Source organism: Abramis brama (assembly GCF_963993115.1).
Source record: "Abramis brama genome assembly, chromosome: 6".
Classification (NCBI taxonomy): Eukaryota; Metazoa; Chordata; class Actinopteri; order Cypriniformes; family Leuciscidae; genus Abramis; species Abramis brama.
The window spans coordinates 12,085,467-12,104,393 of NC_139968.1; the positions used below are offsets into that span (position 1 = coordinate 12,085,467).

At 35.6% G+C, this 18,927-nt stretch overlaps 1 protein-coding gene across 3 annotated transcripts in view; it reads right to left on the reverse strand.

The window, feature by feature from the left end:
- Window positions 1-2,759: 2,759 nt before the first annotated feature.
- The window catches only part of grip2b (glutamate receptor interacting protein 2b), a gene marked incomplete at its 5' end in the record, with an annotated part of 126,390 nt that continues 110,222 nt past the window's right edge, over window positions 2,760-18,927 (reverse strand). For all 3 annotated transcript variants that reach the window (XM_084116299.1, XM_084116300.1, XM_084116301.1), the window contains 4 exons: window positions 2,760-7,313; window positions 10,318-10,464; window positions 11,399-11,626; window positions 18,120-18,237. In XM_084116299.1, coding sequence (XP_083972425.1) covers window positions 7,116-7,313; window positions 10,318-10,464; window positions 11,399-11,626; window positions 18,120-18,237 — 691 coding nt within the window. In that variant the 3' untranslated portion in view covers window positions 2,760-7,115. The remainder of the gene's footprint in view (window positions 7,314-10,317; window positions 10,465-11,398; window positions 11,627-18,119; window positions 18,238-18,927) is intronic.

Genomic DNA, 18,927 nt, shown 5'->3' on the forward strand with positions numbered 1-18,927 from the left:
AGTTACGACAACATATGTTTTAACACTGCTTTAGCTCATCAAAATTCAATTTTCAACTCAAAATAATCAAAGTTAAGCAATTTTAACTTTTTTTATATATAAGATTCAACCCATTTTAAGTCAGTTTATTATAATTTAAGTTGAAATTACTTAAACATCCAAGTTGATTATACTTAAAAATTTAAGGCTGCAACTTTTTTTACACTGTATATATATTATGAAATGACACAATATTATACAATAAGTTACGACAACATATGTTTTTACACTGCTTTAACTCATCAAAATTCAATTTTCAACTCAAAATAATCAAAGTTAAGCAATTTTAACTTTTTTTATATATAAGATTCAACCCATTTTAAGTCAGTTTATTATAATTTAAGTTGAAATTACTTAAACATCCAAGTTGATTATCCTTAAAAATTTAAGGCTGCAACTTTTTTTACACTGTATATATATTATGAAATGACACAATATTATACAATAAGTTACGACAACATATGTTTTTACACTGCTTTAACTCATCAAAATTCAATTTACAACTCAAAATAATCAAAGTTAAGAAATTTTAACTTTTTTATATATAAGATTCAACCCATTTTAAGTCAGTTTATTATAATTTAAGTTGAAATTACTTAAACATCCAAGTTGATTATACTTAAATTTAAGGCTGCAACTTTTTTTTACACTGTATTATGAAATGACACAATATTATACAATGTTACGCCAACATATGTTTTTACACTGCTTTAACTCATCAAAATTAAATTTTCAACTCAAAATAATCAAAGTTAAGCAATTTTTTACTTTTTTTTATATAAGATTCAACCCATTTTAAGTCAGTTTATTATAATTTAAGTTGAAATTACTTAAACATCCAAGTTGATTATACTTAAATTTAAGGCTGCAACTTTTTTTTACACTGTATATATATATTATGAAATGACACAATATTATACAATAAGTTATGACAATATATGTTTTTACATTGCTTAAACTCATCAAAATTCAATTTACAACTCAAAATAATCAAAGTTAAGAAATTTTAACTTTTTTATATATAAGATTCAACCCATTTTAAGTCAGTTTATTATAATTTAAGTTGAAATTACTTAAACATCCAAGTTGATTATACTTAAATTTAAGGCTGCAACTTTTTTTTACACTGTATATATATATTATGAAATGACACAATATTATACAATAAGTTATGACAATATATGTTTTTACATTGCTTAAACTCATCAAAATTCAATTTACAACTCAAAATAATCAAAGTTAAGAAATTTTAACTTTTTTATATATAAGATTCAACCCATTGTAAGTCAGTTTATTATAATTTAAGTTGAAATTACTTAAACATCCAAGTTGATTATACTTAAATTTAAGGCTGCAACTTTTTTTTACACTGTATTATGAAATGACACAATATTATACAATGTTACGCCAACATATGTTTTTACATTGCTTTAACTCATCAAAATTAAATTTTCAACTCAAAATAATCAAAGTTAAGCAATTTTAACTTTTTTTATATAAGATTCAACCCATTTTAAGTCAGTTTATTATAATTTAAGTTGAAATTACTTAAACATCCAAGTTGATTATACTTAAATTTAAGGCTGCAACTTTTTTTTACACTGTATATATATATTATGAAATGACACAATATTATACAATGAGTTATGACAATATATGTTTTTACATTGCTTAAACTCATCAAAATTCAATTTACAACTCAAAATAATCAAAGTTAAGAAATTTTAACTTTTTTATATATAAGATTCAACCCATTTTAAGTCAGTTTATTATAATTTAAGTTGAAATTACTTAAACATCCAAGTTGATTATACTTAAATTTAAGGCTGCAACTTTTTTTACACTGTATATTATGAAATTACACAATATTATACAATAAGTTACGACAACATGTTTTAACACTGCTTTAACTCATCAAAATTACATTTTCAACTCGAAATAATCAAAGTTAAGCAATTTTAACTTTTTATATATATATATAAGATTCAACCCATTTTAAGTCAGTTTATTATAATTTAAGTTGAAATTACTTAAACATCCAAGTTGATTATACTTAAATTTAAGGCTGCAACTTTTTTTACACTGTATATATATTATGAAATGACACAATAATATACAATAAGTTACGACAACATATGTTGTTACACTGCTTTAACTCATCAAAATTCAATTTTCAACTCAAAATAATCAAAGTTAAGCAATTTTAACCTTTTTTTATATAAGATTCAACCCATTTTAAGTCAGTTTATTATAATTTAAGTTGAAATTACTTAAACATCCAAGTTGATTATACTTAAATTTAAGGCTGCAACTTTTTTTTACACTGTATATATACTGTATATAATATTAATGTATTATTATTAAATCTTAAAATGTAACATATTCGGAATATATTTATAATAATAAAACTATATACTAATATAATCTAATGGCAGATTAAATATGGAAAGTGGACCAACTTTGTCAGATATTTATGAACACATATATAAAAATCAGAAAACATCAGAGTATAATAAAGTAGGACATTTGAAACCTTACAAAACCTTATAAAACCGAAACCTTAACCTCTCCCTGACTTTAATGTTATAATTGTGATCAAATTTACAGAAAATCGAATGAAATGGTGAATTTATGCACACATTGAATAAAAACTAGTGGTAGGTAAAATTGTAAGAATCAGTGGCCTCTCACGAAATTGCATTTACAGTGATCAAACACATTGAATTTGACTCACAGTGGTGCATTTTACCTCTTTTATTCAGTTGTTTTTAGAAAAGGATATCATTAGCACATTCCCGTATCGATAAGGAATGGGTCTCAACACCAAACCAGTCTAGCCAAACCAGAATAGACTTGATTATCAGTTCTCTTTCGCCATTGTGCTTCAAATACGCTGTGGAAACAGCAAGGTTTAGAGTTCATACAAAAATACTGTACAGAGAATAGAACTTTCATATTACACATTCAAAAATACACATTAATATCAATGCATACATCAGGAATTCAAAATGCATAGGGATGAACACATTTGGAGCTTTATAAAGCTTATGTAAAATCTCTGGTCTCAATATTGCACATACAAAAGGAATGATGAAGAGCCACTTGACTTGAAACATCACCTGTGGTGAGAACATGAAATACATATTTTTCTATTTTTGGAGCTGTGGTGTGCCATCATTCCCTCCTTGTTTACATATAAAAGGAACCCACTTGTCTTTCCTCCTCGAATAGTACGTACATGTTACAATACGTACACTATCATGGTTAAATGTCTCTGAAATGAAAACAGGCCCTTCTTTGAGACTTTGCTTGCTGGCGTTGGCCCGCAATGCAGCGACCTGCAGACAAAATGTGGTCTACCGCAAAGTAGATGTCAAATAAGAAATATCAAATAAATAAAGGTCTTATTTTTTGTAGTCAGCTTTTGGAGGCAGTTGGTTGAATTACGCAACAGACAGGAAGGTAGTAGGGAGAAAAAAAAAAAAAACTTAAAGGGGCCTAGGAGCGAGCCTTGGGTAGACTCCTAATGCGATGGGCCTGAACAGAGACTCTGATTGTTCAACAAAGTCTTGTAGAACAATGAGTGCTTTCTACTTTACTGCAAATAGATTTTGCTTGTGCTTTCCAACATGGTTGTAAAGACTGCAGGGTGAGGAAATAAATTCAGCTAATCCACAATTAATTGCGGAGTATATAAGTGTTTTGGTGTGGACAGGACCACACTGAAGGAGAAATAACCCCCCAAAATTAGATTTTTAAGTGTGGGGAAACTGCTTGAACCACACAAGGGAAGTCCTAAAATGTAAAAGAAAATATTTTGTTGACTTTGACAAATCACAGGATACAGCTGAATTTTGGTTCCTGAAATGGTATTTGCTTATGGTTATAATATGAACCAAGATACATCTTCAGTGAAGTAGTTTTCATGTGGGTTACTTTTTATTGTTTTAAAGAGTAGTTCACCCCCATAATGAAAATTATGCCATTATTTACTCACCATTGTTTTTTTAAAGTCGTATTGTGTCATTTAGTCTGTGTAACACAAAAGGAGAATTTTCGAATAATGTTCATGCTACTCATTTACATACAACAACAATTCACAATGGCTCATGTCTGTCAAGTTCCAAAAAGCTTTGTGTTGAGACAAGTAAATAATGACATACTTTTGGATGAACTATTCCTTAAGATTATAAAAACTATAACTTTCTTCATCAAGGATAAAAATACTGTTTCGCGTCTGTCCCAACTGCATATATTGGAATCATAACAGTTCTGATTCCAATTAAAGACATTGTTTGTTTTCCAGAGTATTTGTATTCCAGAGTGTTCCCTCTGCATCTGCAAAAAAAACAAAAAAAAAACAATGGAACCAGTTCTGAAATAAAACCAGTTCTCGATTCCCAAACCTAGCCAAGAAACATCTTGACAGCGGTTTTCTTTGAAACATCACATCCCATCAACAAATCTACAAGATTTGTAATTTGATCTCAAGATTTGTTCTCAAATCAACAAATCTACAAGACAAACACAAAAAGGGATCAGACACACCCTCAAACAAGTTTGCGTCAAACTCTTTAACCTGTCAAATTGTTTTGTGGGGTTTAAACGGTTCACATAGCAGTGGAATATTCCACAGTCCAACACACGTTATGACAGACGAAACTACACATCCTTATTTCCCCTTCAGATGTCAAGATATATTCCACCACAGCCCACTGTGACCATAAATCTCGGATTTTGAAACACTAGATAAATGTTTAGTGGAGGTTAATAGACTGTGGGGCCGCATGTCCACAGAGACATGACCTTTGTAAAAGCTTAGTGGCCCACGTGCGAGGAACATGAGTTAACGATGTGCCAGCTTTACAAACGCTCCTAGACCAATGTGTCCGAAATAGCCTGTGGTGGAAACATTTGTGATATTTGGCAAGTGGTGGCAAACGGCAGTTTGGCGACAATCTACCGTGAAAGTACGTGCCCTTGAGGCCTGGATGTTTGCGGGGACTGGAGTGAATGCTACATTGTGGCAGCGGTTTGGGGTTAGAATATAAAGAGAGGTATGTGGAGAGAGAAGGTAGGGGGGTAACAGCACTTACCGCGATAAGCTTTTCAAGAAGTCAATGACATGTCAAAGAAGTCAGGGCATGTCAGACCTTGGTTTTATTGCTGCATGAGAGTACACATGGCCGTTTTAGGATGTGGGTAATGGATGTACGTGCTGCTAACTAAAATGTGTCATTATCACAGCTTCTTGTTTCTCATGGAAGTGTCTCGAGCAAACGCACTTCACACAAATAGGGTACAAAATAGGTCCTCCAGAAATTTAGATTTCAGTGAGTCAAACTAAAATTATGTCTTAATTTTGGACTCCATATAAAATGCTTAGAAAATGGTTCAACCCTGTTTTAAAAAAATTGCCAAAATTAAGCCATCATTCGGTAGAGGCTAGTAAGTTTGGGATGAAATGCTGGTTTGAAATTACTTATAACCATATTTGGCAAAAAAAAAAAAAAAAAAAAATATATATATATATTCTAAATATAGAGTTGAACGGTTTAAGCTTGAGCAATGCAGTCAACACTAACAATGTAAAAATTTAGAAAACTTGAGTTATATTAGTTACTTGTAATGAGGGAATTCATACAGTAACTGGGTTACACACAAAATATAGGAAAAAAAGCTAAATACCGTTTCTGGTAGATAAAAATTGTTCATTTAAAAAATATTTTGACTACAATTAAATTAAGTTAAAACATTAAACAGATTGTGTCAATAACATGACATGATTATAATTGTTGGATTTAGTCAACGAGCTCAAGACCAGCAAAAATAAGTATTTTAAATGAGAAATAAACACATTTTGTATGTTTAAAATGTGCTATTTTATGTTTTATAATAGTTTATCTAACATATCTAATTTACCTTAGGATAGAAAAATGGATTTTGTGTCTCTATTACATAAAAAAAAAGAAGAAAAAAAAAAGTGACACTAAAGCGCACCCAATTCATGGAAAATGTCGGTTACACTTCGTATTTACAGTGTAATTATTACATTTAATTACTGTGTAATGATAATTCACTACACGTACTTACTATAGAGTGTGGATAAGGTTAGTTGCATGTAATTATGCATAATTTATAGTTATTACTACAGTGACTACATGTAACATGTGTAACAAGGACACTGTAAAATAAAGTGTTACCTAAATGTCTTAAACTCCTGAAAAATAAGAAACGTGATGTTGACACGATAGGCTGTGAAGTCTTTGTTGGTAATATCAAACAGCAACTTTCTTTTCAGAGCAGCAGGCAGTCACCTTGTGCATTGTTGTTGTGGCACTCATGGCCTGAAGTGTTTGTGTCTGACACAAAGACAAAATTAAGTTTGTTTATTGGGAGTCCATACTGTTTATGCGTGTAAGGGACAAAGAATGGTGGTGTTTTTGTCTGTTTATAGTAGCAACGTGTGTTTGTGAGAAAGTACAATGTGTGCCTGAAGGTGTTCCTGCAGTGACTGGGCCAGGACTAAAACACAGCTAAAGCTTAATTTGCAGTTTGTTGTGTAAGTAAAAACACTTGCTACTGAAAATGGAAATGTAAAACACCTACAAAAAATGCTTCCGTCTAATAGCGATCTACTTCAAAAGCAGAATCATCTTCCTGTTTTGTAAACATTTGGACACAGTATGTTTTGTTTTTTTTATCTGAATAAAGTAAATAAATAAAATAAAGCCAAACAAAATTAGTGAAAACAAAACACAAAACAAAAATGAAAAGGAAAGAAACAAAACAAAAAGATCAAAGAAAATAAATGTTTGATGGGTGAAGTCCATGTGTTGTATGCATTGTAGTAGTCCAAAAAAAAAAAATTGTTTTCTTTTCTGTTTTTAAAAACGGGCTCAGATCCTTTCGAGTGTTGTAAGGAAAACTGGCTCAAATCTTTTGTTGTACTGTTTCCAAGATCTGGATATTTCAGTTCATTCGAGTTGTGTAATAAACCCAGTGGATCATGGCTCCTCGTGATAGTCTGTTGCATCGAAAGGTCCGGTGCAGTCTTAGTCCGAGTTACCCGCTGGTCACAGGTCCAGCGTGCTGGTCTGGTGCTCGCGGGAATGGCCTACAGGGTTGAAGTGGGGATGGCAGTCGTGGGGCTGCGGGACCCCCGGCTGTGCTAACGGGTTTCGGCTGATCACCAGCTCCAGTTTGTCTCCGGCCTCTGTGATGAGGGGAACAGCTAAACAACAGTCGAAATCTCGTGTCCGCACGTGGTTCACCTGGCACAGAAACATTTAGACATATAGACTTCAGTAAACGCCCTACAATTCCACGTAAAGGCCCGTTCACACCTGGGGCCGGTTTCACAAAGCTGTTTTAGACTAGTCTATAGTGTTAGACTAGTCTAAAATTTGCTCATAGACTAGTCTAATGCAAGTTAGACTGTTTCACAAAAATAAAGACTGACTTAATTTAGACCAAAAAAATTAGACACCTTACCCCCAGGCTAACTTAGGTTTAAGACTCTATGTTACCTTGGCAACCAGCAGTAACACTCAGTTAGCCTACATTACAAACAGCCAGAAGAAAAGGGAAAATGGCTCATAATTTAAACATTTCTTCTTGTTACTACATTCCCAAGTAAAATGTCCTTGTAACTGTTAGGGCCGTTACATAGTCAACGCGCTCCCTTTCATAGTCTAAACAGTGGACGCAAGCAGACGCAAACGTCACGGGCGATGCGTGAAATGCAATACACCGCTCACGCAACAGGGAGTAGTAGAGTCATAGTGGAGTCATAGCTCTGAACGCCCGTCTATTTCGCTTCAACCGCTCGCTTTGGACGCGCGAATGGATTCAAAATGTTCAAGCGTCGAACTAGACGCGATAGACGCGGATTTGATGCTCTATTCGCATTTGGTGTGAACGCAGCATAATAATTTGTTACATTTATATAGCGCTTTTTCTGAGACCTCAAAGTGCTTTACATTGAAGGGGGGGAATCTCCTCAACCACCACCAATGTGCAGCATCCACTTGGACGATGCGACGGCAGCCATATTGCGCCAGAACGCCCACCACACACCAGCTTACTGGTGGAGAGGAGACAGAGTGATGAAACCAATCAGTATATGGGGATGATTAGGAGGCCATGATAGACAGAGACCAAAGGGCAAATTTGGCCAGGATGCCGGGGTTACACCCCTACTCTTTTTCGAAGGACATCCTGGGATTTTTAATGACCACAGAGAGTCAGGACCTCGGTTTAACATCTCATCTGAAGGACGGTGCTCTTTTGGCAGTATAGTCAGTATAGTCCCCGTCACTATACTGGGGCATTAGGACCCACACAGACCACAGGGTGAGCAACCCCTGCTGGCCTCACTAACACCTCTTCCAGCAGCAACCTGTTTTTCTCAGGAGGTCTCCCATCCAGGTACTAACCAGGCTCAGCCCTGCTTAGCTTCAGTGGGCAACCAGTCTTGGGCTACAGGGTGATATGGCTGCTGATAATAGGCTGCGATGTCAAGATTGCAATGCTGGAATGTGTGTGTGTGTGTGTGTTTCAGAGAGAGAGAGAGGCACGGGCGCGATCGAACAGTGGAAACATAAAAACATACTCCGTCATTTATACTCCTCCAACAAACACATATTTTCCGCTGGGGTAAACTGCACTGAGCGGTTGAATGCGCTTACTCGATCCGCCATGTTTTTTGTTTTGAAAAGTGTCTTATTTTACCCAGAATGCATTGCAGTGTAGTCCTACTTAAGATAGTCAGAGTCTTAAGTGCTTTGTGCAACGGTCTGATTTAGATGTCTATCTGAAGTCTGACTATCTACTATATCTAAGCCATAATCAAAGTCTTTCTTTGTGAAACCAGCCCCAGGAACGATAACAATAACTATATTAGTGTCCACACCAGCAGATAATATTGTTCTGTTTATTATTTGTCGTCCGCCGCTTTAAATGCTCAAGCTCTTTAAAAGGATACTCCACTTTTTTTGGAAATAGGCTCATTTTACAACTCCCCTAGAGTTAAACAGTTGAGTTTTACCGTTTTCGAATCCATTCAGCCGATCTCCAGGTCTGGCGGTACCACTTTTAGCATAGCTTAGCATAGATCATTGAATCGGACAGGACCATTAGCATCTCTCTCAAAAAAATGACCAAGGAGTTTCGATATTTTTCCTATTTAAAACTTGACTCTTCTGTAGTTACATCGTGTACTAAGACAAAATGTAAAGTTGCGATTTTCTAGGCTGATATGGCTAGGAACTATACTCTCATTCCTGCGTAATAATCAAGAAACTTTGCTGCCGTACCATGAGTTCAGCAGGCGTAATGATATGACGCAGCTTTACATTTTCCGTCGGTCTTAGTACACGATGTAACTACAGAATAGTCAAGTTTTAAATAGGAAAAATATCGAAACTCTTTGGTCATTTTTTTGAGAGAGATGCTAATGGTCTTGTCCGATTCAATGATCTATGCTAAGCTATGCTAAAAGTGGTACCGCCAGACCCGGAGATTGGCTGAATGGATTCGAAAACGGTAAAACTCAACTGTTTAACTCTGGGGGAGTTGTAAAATGAGCCTATTTCCAAAAAAAGTGGATGGATTCTGATTGGCTGTCAAAGTTTTTATTGTTCATCAGTTGGAAAACAATATTTTTAAAGTGGTTCCAACAATATTGTTTAGGTGTGGTTTGGACCTATTCTTTTGCATTAGAATGATTTTTAGATCTATATCTTTATTGTTATCATTGTCGTCCATGGCATGAAGGGGACTTTTCATGAATTTAATCAATTAAATCAATAATGCAACCGCGGCACATGTTAGCAGAGTCTCTAAAATACTTTTTGTTTATCTGAACAAGGGTTTATTCTGAAAATGTGTGTTATCATATTTGATAATGGTATGACAAATAAAACCAGACACCATAAAGCAAGCTCCTCCAACTCAACCATAGCATTTTTTAACCCCCACTGACAAACACACGCTGTTTTTTTTTTTCTGTGGTTAACACCACAGCTGTTAAGTATCTTAACACAGATTGTATCATTGCCACAGTCGGTGAAGCATGGGAGATTAGAAAGAGGACCACAAGTGCTGTGTAGCCACGCAGAAGATCCAGAGAAATAACTTTTTAACTCGACCTGTCCTCCCCAGAGCCTATTGACACTCTCATGCCTCTCAGAGTGAGTTTATATTTAACTGAGCTGGGCAGATCGTATAGCTGGGGAGAGGGAGGGGGGGGGCGTGTGGTGATCTGAGAAGAGGCACCTGAAGGATCCTGTCGTACGGTTTGAGTCCAGCACGGTCCGCTGGACCCTCAGGTCTGATCATGTTCACGTAAACACCCTTTTCCAAGAAACCGTCCGATACGCTGAATCCAAAGTCATCGCTCTCTGGGTCTTTCATCACCGTCACCTGTTAAACACAAAATGATTGCGACAATTTAACCATGAGCTAGTTTCTTCTGAATGTTTTCATCAGAAGATGTCTTAAGCAGAAGGAATAGTTCACCAAAAAAAGAAATCCTTGAGTTGTAAAAAAATTAAACAAACAAACAAACAAATAAATAATATTAGATAAAATAAATAAAATTAAAATTGTTCTTGTAGATTTTTAAGCATAAACCTCAATAAGTTTGTTAGGTTTATAGTGTATTTAAAACAAGAAAAAACATTTTCCCAATGTGGTAAAGAAAAAAAAAAAAAAAAAAACGAAACCGAATTGTTTTGTTTTTTTTCCTGAATATAACAAAACAAAACAAAACAAAACAAAACAAAACATATGCAAAAGTAAAGCAATACACAAAACAAAACCAAAGCACATCAAAGCAAGACAAAAGCAAAGCAAAGCGAAGACAAAGTAAAGAAACGCAAAAAACACACACACACACAAAAAAAAAACCACAAGCAAAGCAAAAGCAAAGCAAAGCAACTCCCGGGATATGTCAGATTTCCTTGGAAATAAACCACAAATATGCTGATAGGACAGATGTGTTTACATCATAAATGATTGGTCTTGGCTTACTGCATTAAAATGGCATGAAGCATCTTCAGTGAAAACACATTTGAGTTTGGGAAAAAAATATCTAAATTTCCTGTTAAACCGCAGAAAAAAAAGCACACACGATATTAATATTAACCAACGAGGGGATGCAGATGAATCTCCATGTCTTTTCCCAGGGACATTTTCTAAGATCTGAGAATGCTGTCCGTATTCTCCCAGCGGTTACTAATACCAACCATGTTGACCAGCACCTCAGAAGGAAGTGGAACTCGTCATATTTTCTAAAGGGAATGCACAGTACTGGTAAACAGTGTGTTCAATGTAGTATGTTGTGGAGTTTGTCCACCTTGTGCAGCTCTAACGGTGTGGGCGACAGGATGTCCTGGATCTCCTCTTTGATCCTCCGTGATTCCCAGGTTTTCTCGGACATGCGGAGCGTGCTCTTGTTCTTGGTCTCGTTGAGAAGAAGCGGGGGTTTACGCAGAGGGCTGAGGTGAGGCTGGCTGACCGTCTCGCAGTGGCTCTTTCCCCCCTCCACCCCCAAACTCAGGGCACTGCCGGTCATTATCGACGCCTAGGGATGGACAAGAACCACAAACACTGACTCCTGCTCTACTGAGGTCTTTTCACATGTCTCATGCCAAGTGTGCTAAACTCCTGACGCGAGTCATGTGAAAGGGCCTTCAGGCCTCAATGTTTCAATAGGGAGCGCTGTGTGAGCCTCTGATTGGGTGCTCATTAAGCAATTGTCTCATCTAATGAAACTCTATTAACCAGAGGACATGAAGCCCATCCTCATTTACCTTTAATGAGCTCCAGTTCGGTTTATTTCCAAAGAGCTGTGACTGAAATGTCTGTTAATTGAGAGTTTAGGCATGTCTGACTCTTTGAAGCTGTGAATCAATAGGATTTAACTCAAATATAACTCTAATATCAAAACGCTGTTAGAAATGGCAGATTAGTTGGAAAGCTGAGTTCTATTTCACCTTTATGATGTAACTTGAGATTTTTGCAGGATTGCACATTAATATGCAATTTTAAGGATGTAACTACAACAAATACTTCTGTAAAGTCCCTCAACAACCATAAAGCACCTCCTTTAAAGACAGTTCACTCAATAGGCAAATCAGGGTTTTCATTAACCAAAGCTAAAACCATAAGAAACACTTTTGTTGAATCGTAACTTGAAATAAAATACGGAGCACCTAAAGGGACATGGTGATGGAAAAAATATGAGATGGGAGGAAAATATTTTTCAATGCTTTATAGTTCTCTTGAAAAAGTTTTGCGCACCTCTGAGAAATTTTGCATTTGCTTGCAATGAAAACTCAAAAGGTTTTGCGAGCGAATGTAACGTTTCTTAGCGGGACGCAAAATATTTGCAAGAGAACGTAAAATTGAAATATAACTTTTCAATCACCATATCCCTTTAAGCCGTTCGAGATGCATATGTCAATCTTTTTTCAGACGAACACATTTTCAGTTATTTTAGAAAATGTCTTAGATCTTTCAGTGGTTATAATGTGAAGCTATGGGGTCCACCTCATTCAAGTCCCAAAATGTGCATGCATCCTTCACAAAAATAATCCATCCGGCTCCAGGAGGATAAACGAAGGCCTTCTGAGGGTAATCCGTGCGGTTTTGTCGTAAAAATATACATATTTAAAACTTTATAAACGAAAATAACTGGCTTCCGGTAGCGGTCGACGTGCGTTCACAGAGATGGATGCTGGCGTATGACGTAGGACGTAGCGTAGGAAGCGTCGTGACGTAGAATGAACGTAGAGTTTTGTTTTGCTCTGCTCTCTGGCTGCGCTGTCACGTTCATTCTACGTCACGACGCTTCCTACGCTACATCCTACGTCATACACCAGCATCCATCTCTGTGAACGCGCGTCGACCGCTACCGTTATTTTCGTTTATAAAGTTTTAAATATGTATATTTTTACGACAAAACCGCACGGATTACCCTCAGAAGGCCTTCGTTTATCCCCCTGGAGCCGGATGGATTACTTTTGTGAAGGATGCATGCACATTTTGGGACTTGAACGATGTGGACCCCATAGCTTCACATTATAACCACTGAAAGATCCAAGACATTTTCTAAAATAACTGAAAATGTGTTCGTCTGAAAAAAGATTGACATATGGATCTTGAACGGCTTGAGGGTGAGTAAATCATGGGTTAAATATCATTTTTGGGCGAACTATCCCTTTAAGGGCTCCGTAATATAACATGTTAACTGAAATAAAATAAAATATTTACAAATCTAAGGCAACATTTCTTATTTTCATTTTCTTCCTTAGTTTTTTTTTTCTTTTTAAAGTTGAAGTATTAAAATAACTAAAACTGAAATAAAAATTAAAAAAGCAAGGCAAAGCAAAGTGAAGCAAAACAAAAAACACAAAAAAAAACAAAGGCAACGAAAAGCAAAGCAAAAAACAAAACAAAAGCTATTTAAAGCAGAACAAAAAACAAAACAAAAAACAAAATCAAAGTAAAGCTAAACAAAAAACAAAACAAAACAAAACAAAATCAAAGTAAAGCAAAACAAAATCAAAGTAAAGCAAAACAAAACAAAAAACAAAACAAAACAAAATCAAAGTAAAGCTAAACAAAACAAAAAACAAAACAAAACAAAACAAAATCAAAGTAAAGCAAAACAAAATCAAAGTAAAGCAAAACAAAACAAAAAACAAAACAAAAGCACAGCAAAGCAAGACAAAAGCAAATCAAAAGCGAATGCAAAGTTAAGCAAAGCAAAGCAAAAAAAGAAAAAAAGTTCTCTTTATTTCTTAGTTGAAGCTGAAGTACTAAAATAACTTTAACAAAGACTTGAAGTTGAAGAAATTCAAAGTTGAAGAAATATGAATAAAATCTATGATCGTATATGAATGATATTGAAATAACACTGATGCAGATTCAGTCATTATTTATTCACCTTCAAGTTATTCCAAACCTGTTGGACTGATTTTCTTGTGAATGTGAAACACTTAGTCCTGGCTGCTCTTTCCCATAGAAATGACTTTACTGTTCAAACAAATACCTTTAATGTCACTGACGTGGCGGCATATTTGAATAAATGTGAGTGGGAATTATATTGAAATTTCAGCATTTTCCCATGCACAAAGCTATCATGTGGCATCAGAAGACTTGACAGCAACCCATCCACTGGCATTATACCGAAAAGAGTGCCAGGACAGGACAAAACATCTCCTTTTGTGTTGCACGGATGAAAGAATGTCAAGTACCGATGGAGGAACGTCATCCATGGCTGACCTCGCTAACCAATGTCATCAAAAATCAGATAAAAACACTTCCTCATACTTTCGTAACTCTCCTCAGTTGGTTGTGAGAGCTCATTGTTTAGAGCAAGCAGGCATGAAATGAGACATCGGTTGCCATGCATACTTCTTTTTTTGGTAACGGTAGAGTAGTGATTGGTGCTCTGGGATTTTCAGCATTAAGAAGGAAGAACAAAAGAATGATCAGCGTCTGCTGATGGCAGTATGTATTTGCATGCCGTCAGTGTTGTTTTACCACTTGACTCATATTTACAGTAATTATGTAAATATGATACTGGTGCAAACACAGCCCCAAAAAATGTGCTGAACACAATGTTCATGGGACATTTTCTCAGTCTGACATACTTCACTGGGACTGTACAGCATTGCTCAAACACTGAACTCCAGAGATTTAGGAGTCATTCTAGTTATATATACTCCCTAAACACACTTAAAGACAAAGAATACAATCTCAAGCTACATTAATATAATAATAATATTTTAGGATATTCTGAATCCTGTTATCAAGGTTCTGGCCTCCATATCATGAGGCAAACAACATGACTCTTCTATAAAAAGGAGGTAAAATACTGTAATTTTTCTCTATCGTTTGTGACTGAAGAACCCAGCACATGTAAACGCTCAGATGATATCACTCTCTGTTTAAAGTGATATTTTACTATCATTTTAAAATAATAAGCAAAGGATAAATTAAGGAAATAACAGACACAGTTAAATTATTTAAATGTTAATAGAGTGTAAATGGAATCTATTTATTTTTTACAAAAAGTTCTGCCATAATTAATCAACTATTTCAAATAGAACTTAATATATATATATATATATATATATATATATATATATATATATATATATATATATATATAGAGAGAGAGAGAGAGAGAGAGAGAGAGAGAGAGAGAGAGAGAGAGAGAGAGAGAGAGAGAGAGAGAGAGGCCTAAAATATGTATTAAATAAATACACACCATAAAATGAAATTATTTTTTAAAACAAATGAATAATTATTTTTAATTTGAAAACAATTATATTACATATGTTTTTATGGACCCTTGTCACAGTCAGTGATAAAATAATGTCCAGTTATTAGTGGAAAAATAAATACATCTAGCAACGTTTTTTTTATTTATATATATATTCTCTCTTTTTTTATTTCATATAAAAATTGAATAATTTTTAAGACCATAATTTGCGTTATATTATCTTCGCATTAGATTTTTAAAAACTAGTTAACTCTGATGTGTGAATGACGAAAATGTTTACATCTTTATCTTTGTTCTGACTATGTTAATCAAGCTCTTCACATTTTGTTTTTTTCCTCTTTTGGAAAAGTCACAGAAATGCAATTGTAAATTTTATCTTCTGCTACTGGAATGCAAAAATGATATTTTTTGTAGTTTCCGTTCACCACTACAGAAGTTTAACCAATTGTGACGGCTTCAGCTTCTGAGAACTGAGGAGCGTCCATTAATATATTAATTATATAATATTTAATATTATACCTTTACCTAAAACTATTCAGAGAGTTGTCATGATTGAACTCTATATCAGTGTCACTGTTTCTGAACTCCCTGAAACGCCTCCATTGTAGTCTTGAGTTTTCTTCCTGGAACAAACACGTCACAAAATTCCACATTTAAATAAGTCCCGCCCAACTAATATGCAAAATAAAGGGGTGGGGCCTGGTTGAGTTGGTTAGTACTGTCAGAGAATGTCTAATATGGCGAGAAGTTTCACTCTCAGTACACTTCCGGCTTTTGAACTGGTTGCAGTTCCACTCTGGCTCCATATGAGGGCGCTCACAGGACGAGTGCAGAATGAATGGAGGTCTATGGCGCTATACCAATAAAAATCCACTTTTCTCAGGATATAATTTTTTTTCTAGTAATTTGAATGTTGTATTCGAAAGGAGATGCAAATAAATTACACATTGCTGGGTGTTAGATTTTTTTGAGTCACTTATTTGCTTTAAAAACTCTTTTAAAGTGTCAATGACGTCATACACATCGTACGACCAGAGATACTGCTTTACGGCAATCCTTCAGTCACTCTGGTGCGTTCGCGCTCTGCACTTTCTTTTCACTCGAGGCATCGACAACACAGCTGACACAGGTAAACACACGTGCTAGAAGAGTTTTTGTTTTGTTTGTTTCTGGTCCCGCTGCGGATGACACTATGCCATCAAGCGGTATCTCTGGTCGTAATCAGTCCTTCACTGACCAATCAGCGTTCATTAGCAGAATGCTAGCGTGTTATGGGCAACAACAACTCAACCTGTAAGAAATCAAAAGGACATAAGTACTCGTTTATTCAACTTTCGACCTAAAACCCATGTTGAACTTGCAAAATCTACAATCAGATCTGAGATTTCTCAACGGCAATCGGGTGAGAGAGACAAATTTAGCCGTCTAGCCCCATTGACTCCCATTCATTTTGCACTCATGGCGATCGCCCCCAGTGGACCTCTGGTGGAACTACAACCAAAATTCGGTACAATAGAGCTTAATAACTAAATCAGCATACTATCATCTGAAAAATATTGCAAGAATTAGATGCTTTGTTTCCAGACAAGACTTAGAGAAACTTGTTCATGCTTTCATCACCAGCAGGGTGGATTATTGTAATGGACTCCTCACTGGCCTTCCCAAAAAGACCATAAGACAGTTGCAGCTCATACAGAACGCTGCCGCCAGGATTCTGAGCAGAACCAGAAAATATGAACATATCACACCAGTCCTCAGGTCTTTACACTGGCTCCCAGTTAAATTTAGGATTGATTTTAAAGTATTATTACTGGTATATAAATCATTTAATGGCCTAGGACCTCAATACATTGCAGACATGCTCACAGAATATAAACCCAACAGATCACTCAGATCATTAGGATCATATCAGCTAGAATTACCAAGGGTTCACTCAAAGCATGGCGAGTCCGCTTTTAGCTATTATGCCAGCCGCAGCTGGAACCAGCTTCCAGAGGAGATCAGACGTGCTCCTACAGTAGTCACATTCAAATCCAGACTCAAAACACTTCTGTTTAGCTATGCATTTAATGAATGAGCACTGTGCCACTGTTCGTCCGAATGTTTGTACTGCACTGTATCTTATTTTTTTTAACTGTTTTAATTATTCTTATTTCTTTTTATTATTTTAATTATTCTTCTTTCTTTTTATTATTTTAATTTCTTCTATGTAAAGCACTTTGAATTGCCACTGTGTATGAAATGTGCTATATAAATAAACTTGCCTTGCCTAAACTTGCCTAATAGGGAGTGGGCAGGCTCTCCGTAGACGGGCTCTGGTACTGTGTTGAAACCGTTATAGTAAGGGGCGGGACATTTCCCAAACACCCAATCACAACACACTGATCCAGCCGACCAATCAGAGCACATTATGCTTTTCAGAAGGAGGGGCTTCATAGAGACAGGAACTAAACGGATCGTTACTGACAGACGGGAAAATAAGTGCTGCAATAATATAAAATATGTGAAAAATAATGTGTTTTTTGAACATTCAAGCATGAAAACCTATTCTAGTAGAGCTCGAAATCAGTACTTTGTGAAAGGGCCGAGTACACAAATGGTTCTCCTTCGTGAAATGACTCTTACATAACTGATGTTGACATCATCATCACGCCGTAAGTGCAAACTATTAACTTTTTCTATGGAGAAATGCCATCTTTTCCTCTTATGTGTTAAAGTATATCTAATCCACTAGATGATTAAAGGTTTCTAAGCAAGTGAGCTCATTATTTGAGCGGTTTACCTCAATCTCGCGCAGTAGCTCAGACTGGCCACACGTCTCCAGGTCTTCCAGGGCTTGGCACCAGAAGCTGTCCTCCTGCTCCATTATGAGACCATCGGCATGTGTCTGGCTGCTGTATCTGCGGCAGACACACAGGTTAGAGCCAATAAGGCATGAGGCACTTAAGCTGGCACTGATATCCGGCACTCTGGCACCAGCCTTGGCACGTTAAGAAGGACCGCAAGGATGGGTGGATTCCTCTTGCGAAAGAAACTAGGCCTGAAGCCCTGCTTAGACTTTCTACTAACTACAAGTAACTTAGCAACTACATGTCAACTCTAACTCTCATTAGAGTATTAGTACACTGTGTGCTTAATATCTGCTAACTCTGGTCCCTCAACAGACATTCCACTGACTTTAAGTAACTTTACAAGTACATGTCAACTTATTCTACTAATTCTGTTCTACTAAGACTTAATCTATCAGTCTACAATATTCTACTAATACTCCAATGAGAGTTAGTTGGCATGTAGTTACAAAGTTACTTGTAGTTAGTAGAATGTCTAAAGTGGACCATAGAAATAAAGAGTTACCAAAAAGGGTAAATGAAAACTAAATAAAAAGTAAAACTGTATTAATTTTTGTATGTTCCATTTTATTGCAAAGGCATGATAAATGGTTGCTAAGATGGTTTGAATGGTTGCTAGGCTGTTGAAAGTTAATTGGACATACAGACAGATATATATATATATTTAAGAATAATGCAGAAGCTGTAACCAGTTAAAACATAGAGTATACAGTTGCTATAACAGAACCAGAGTTTTATTTT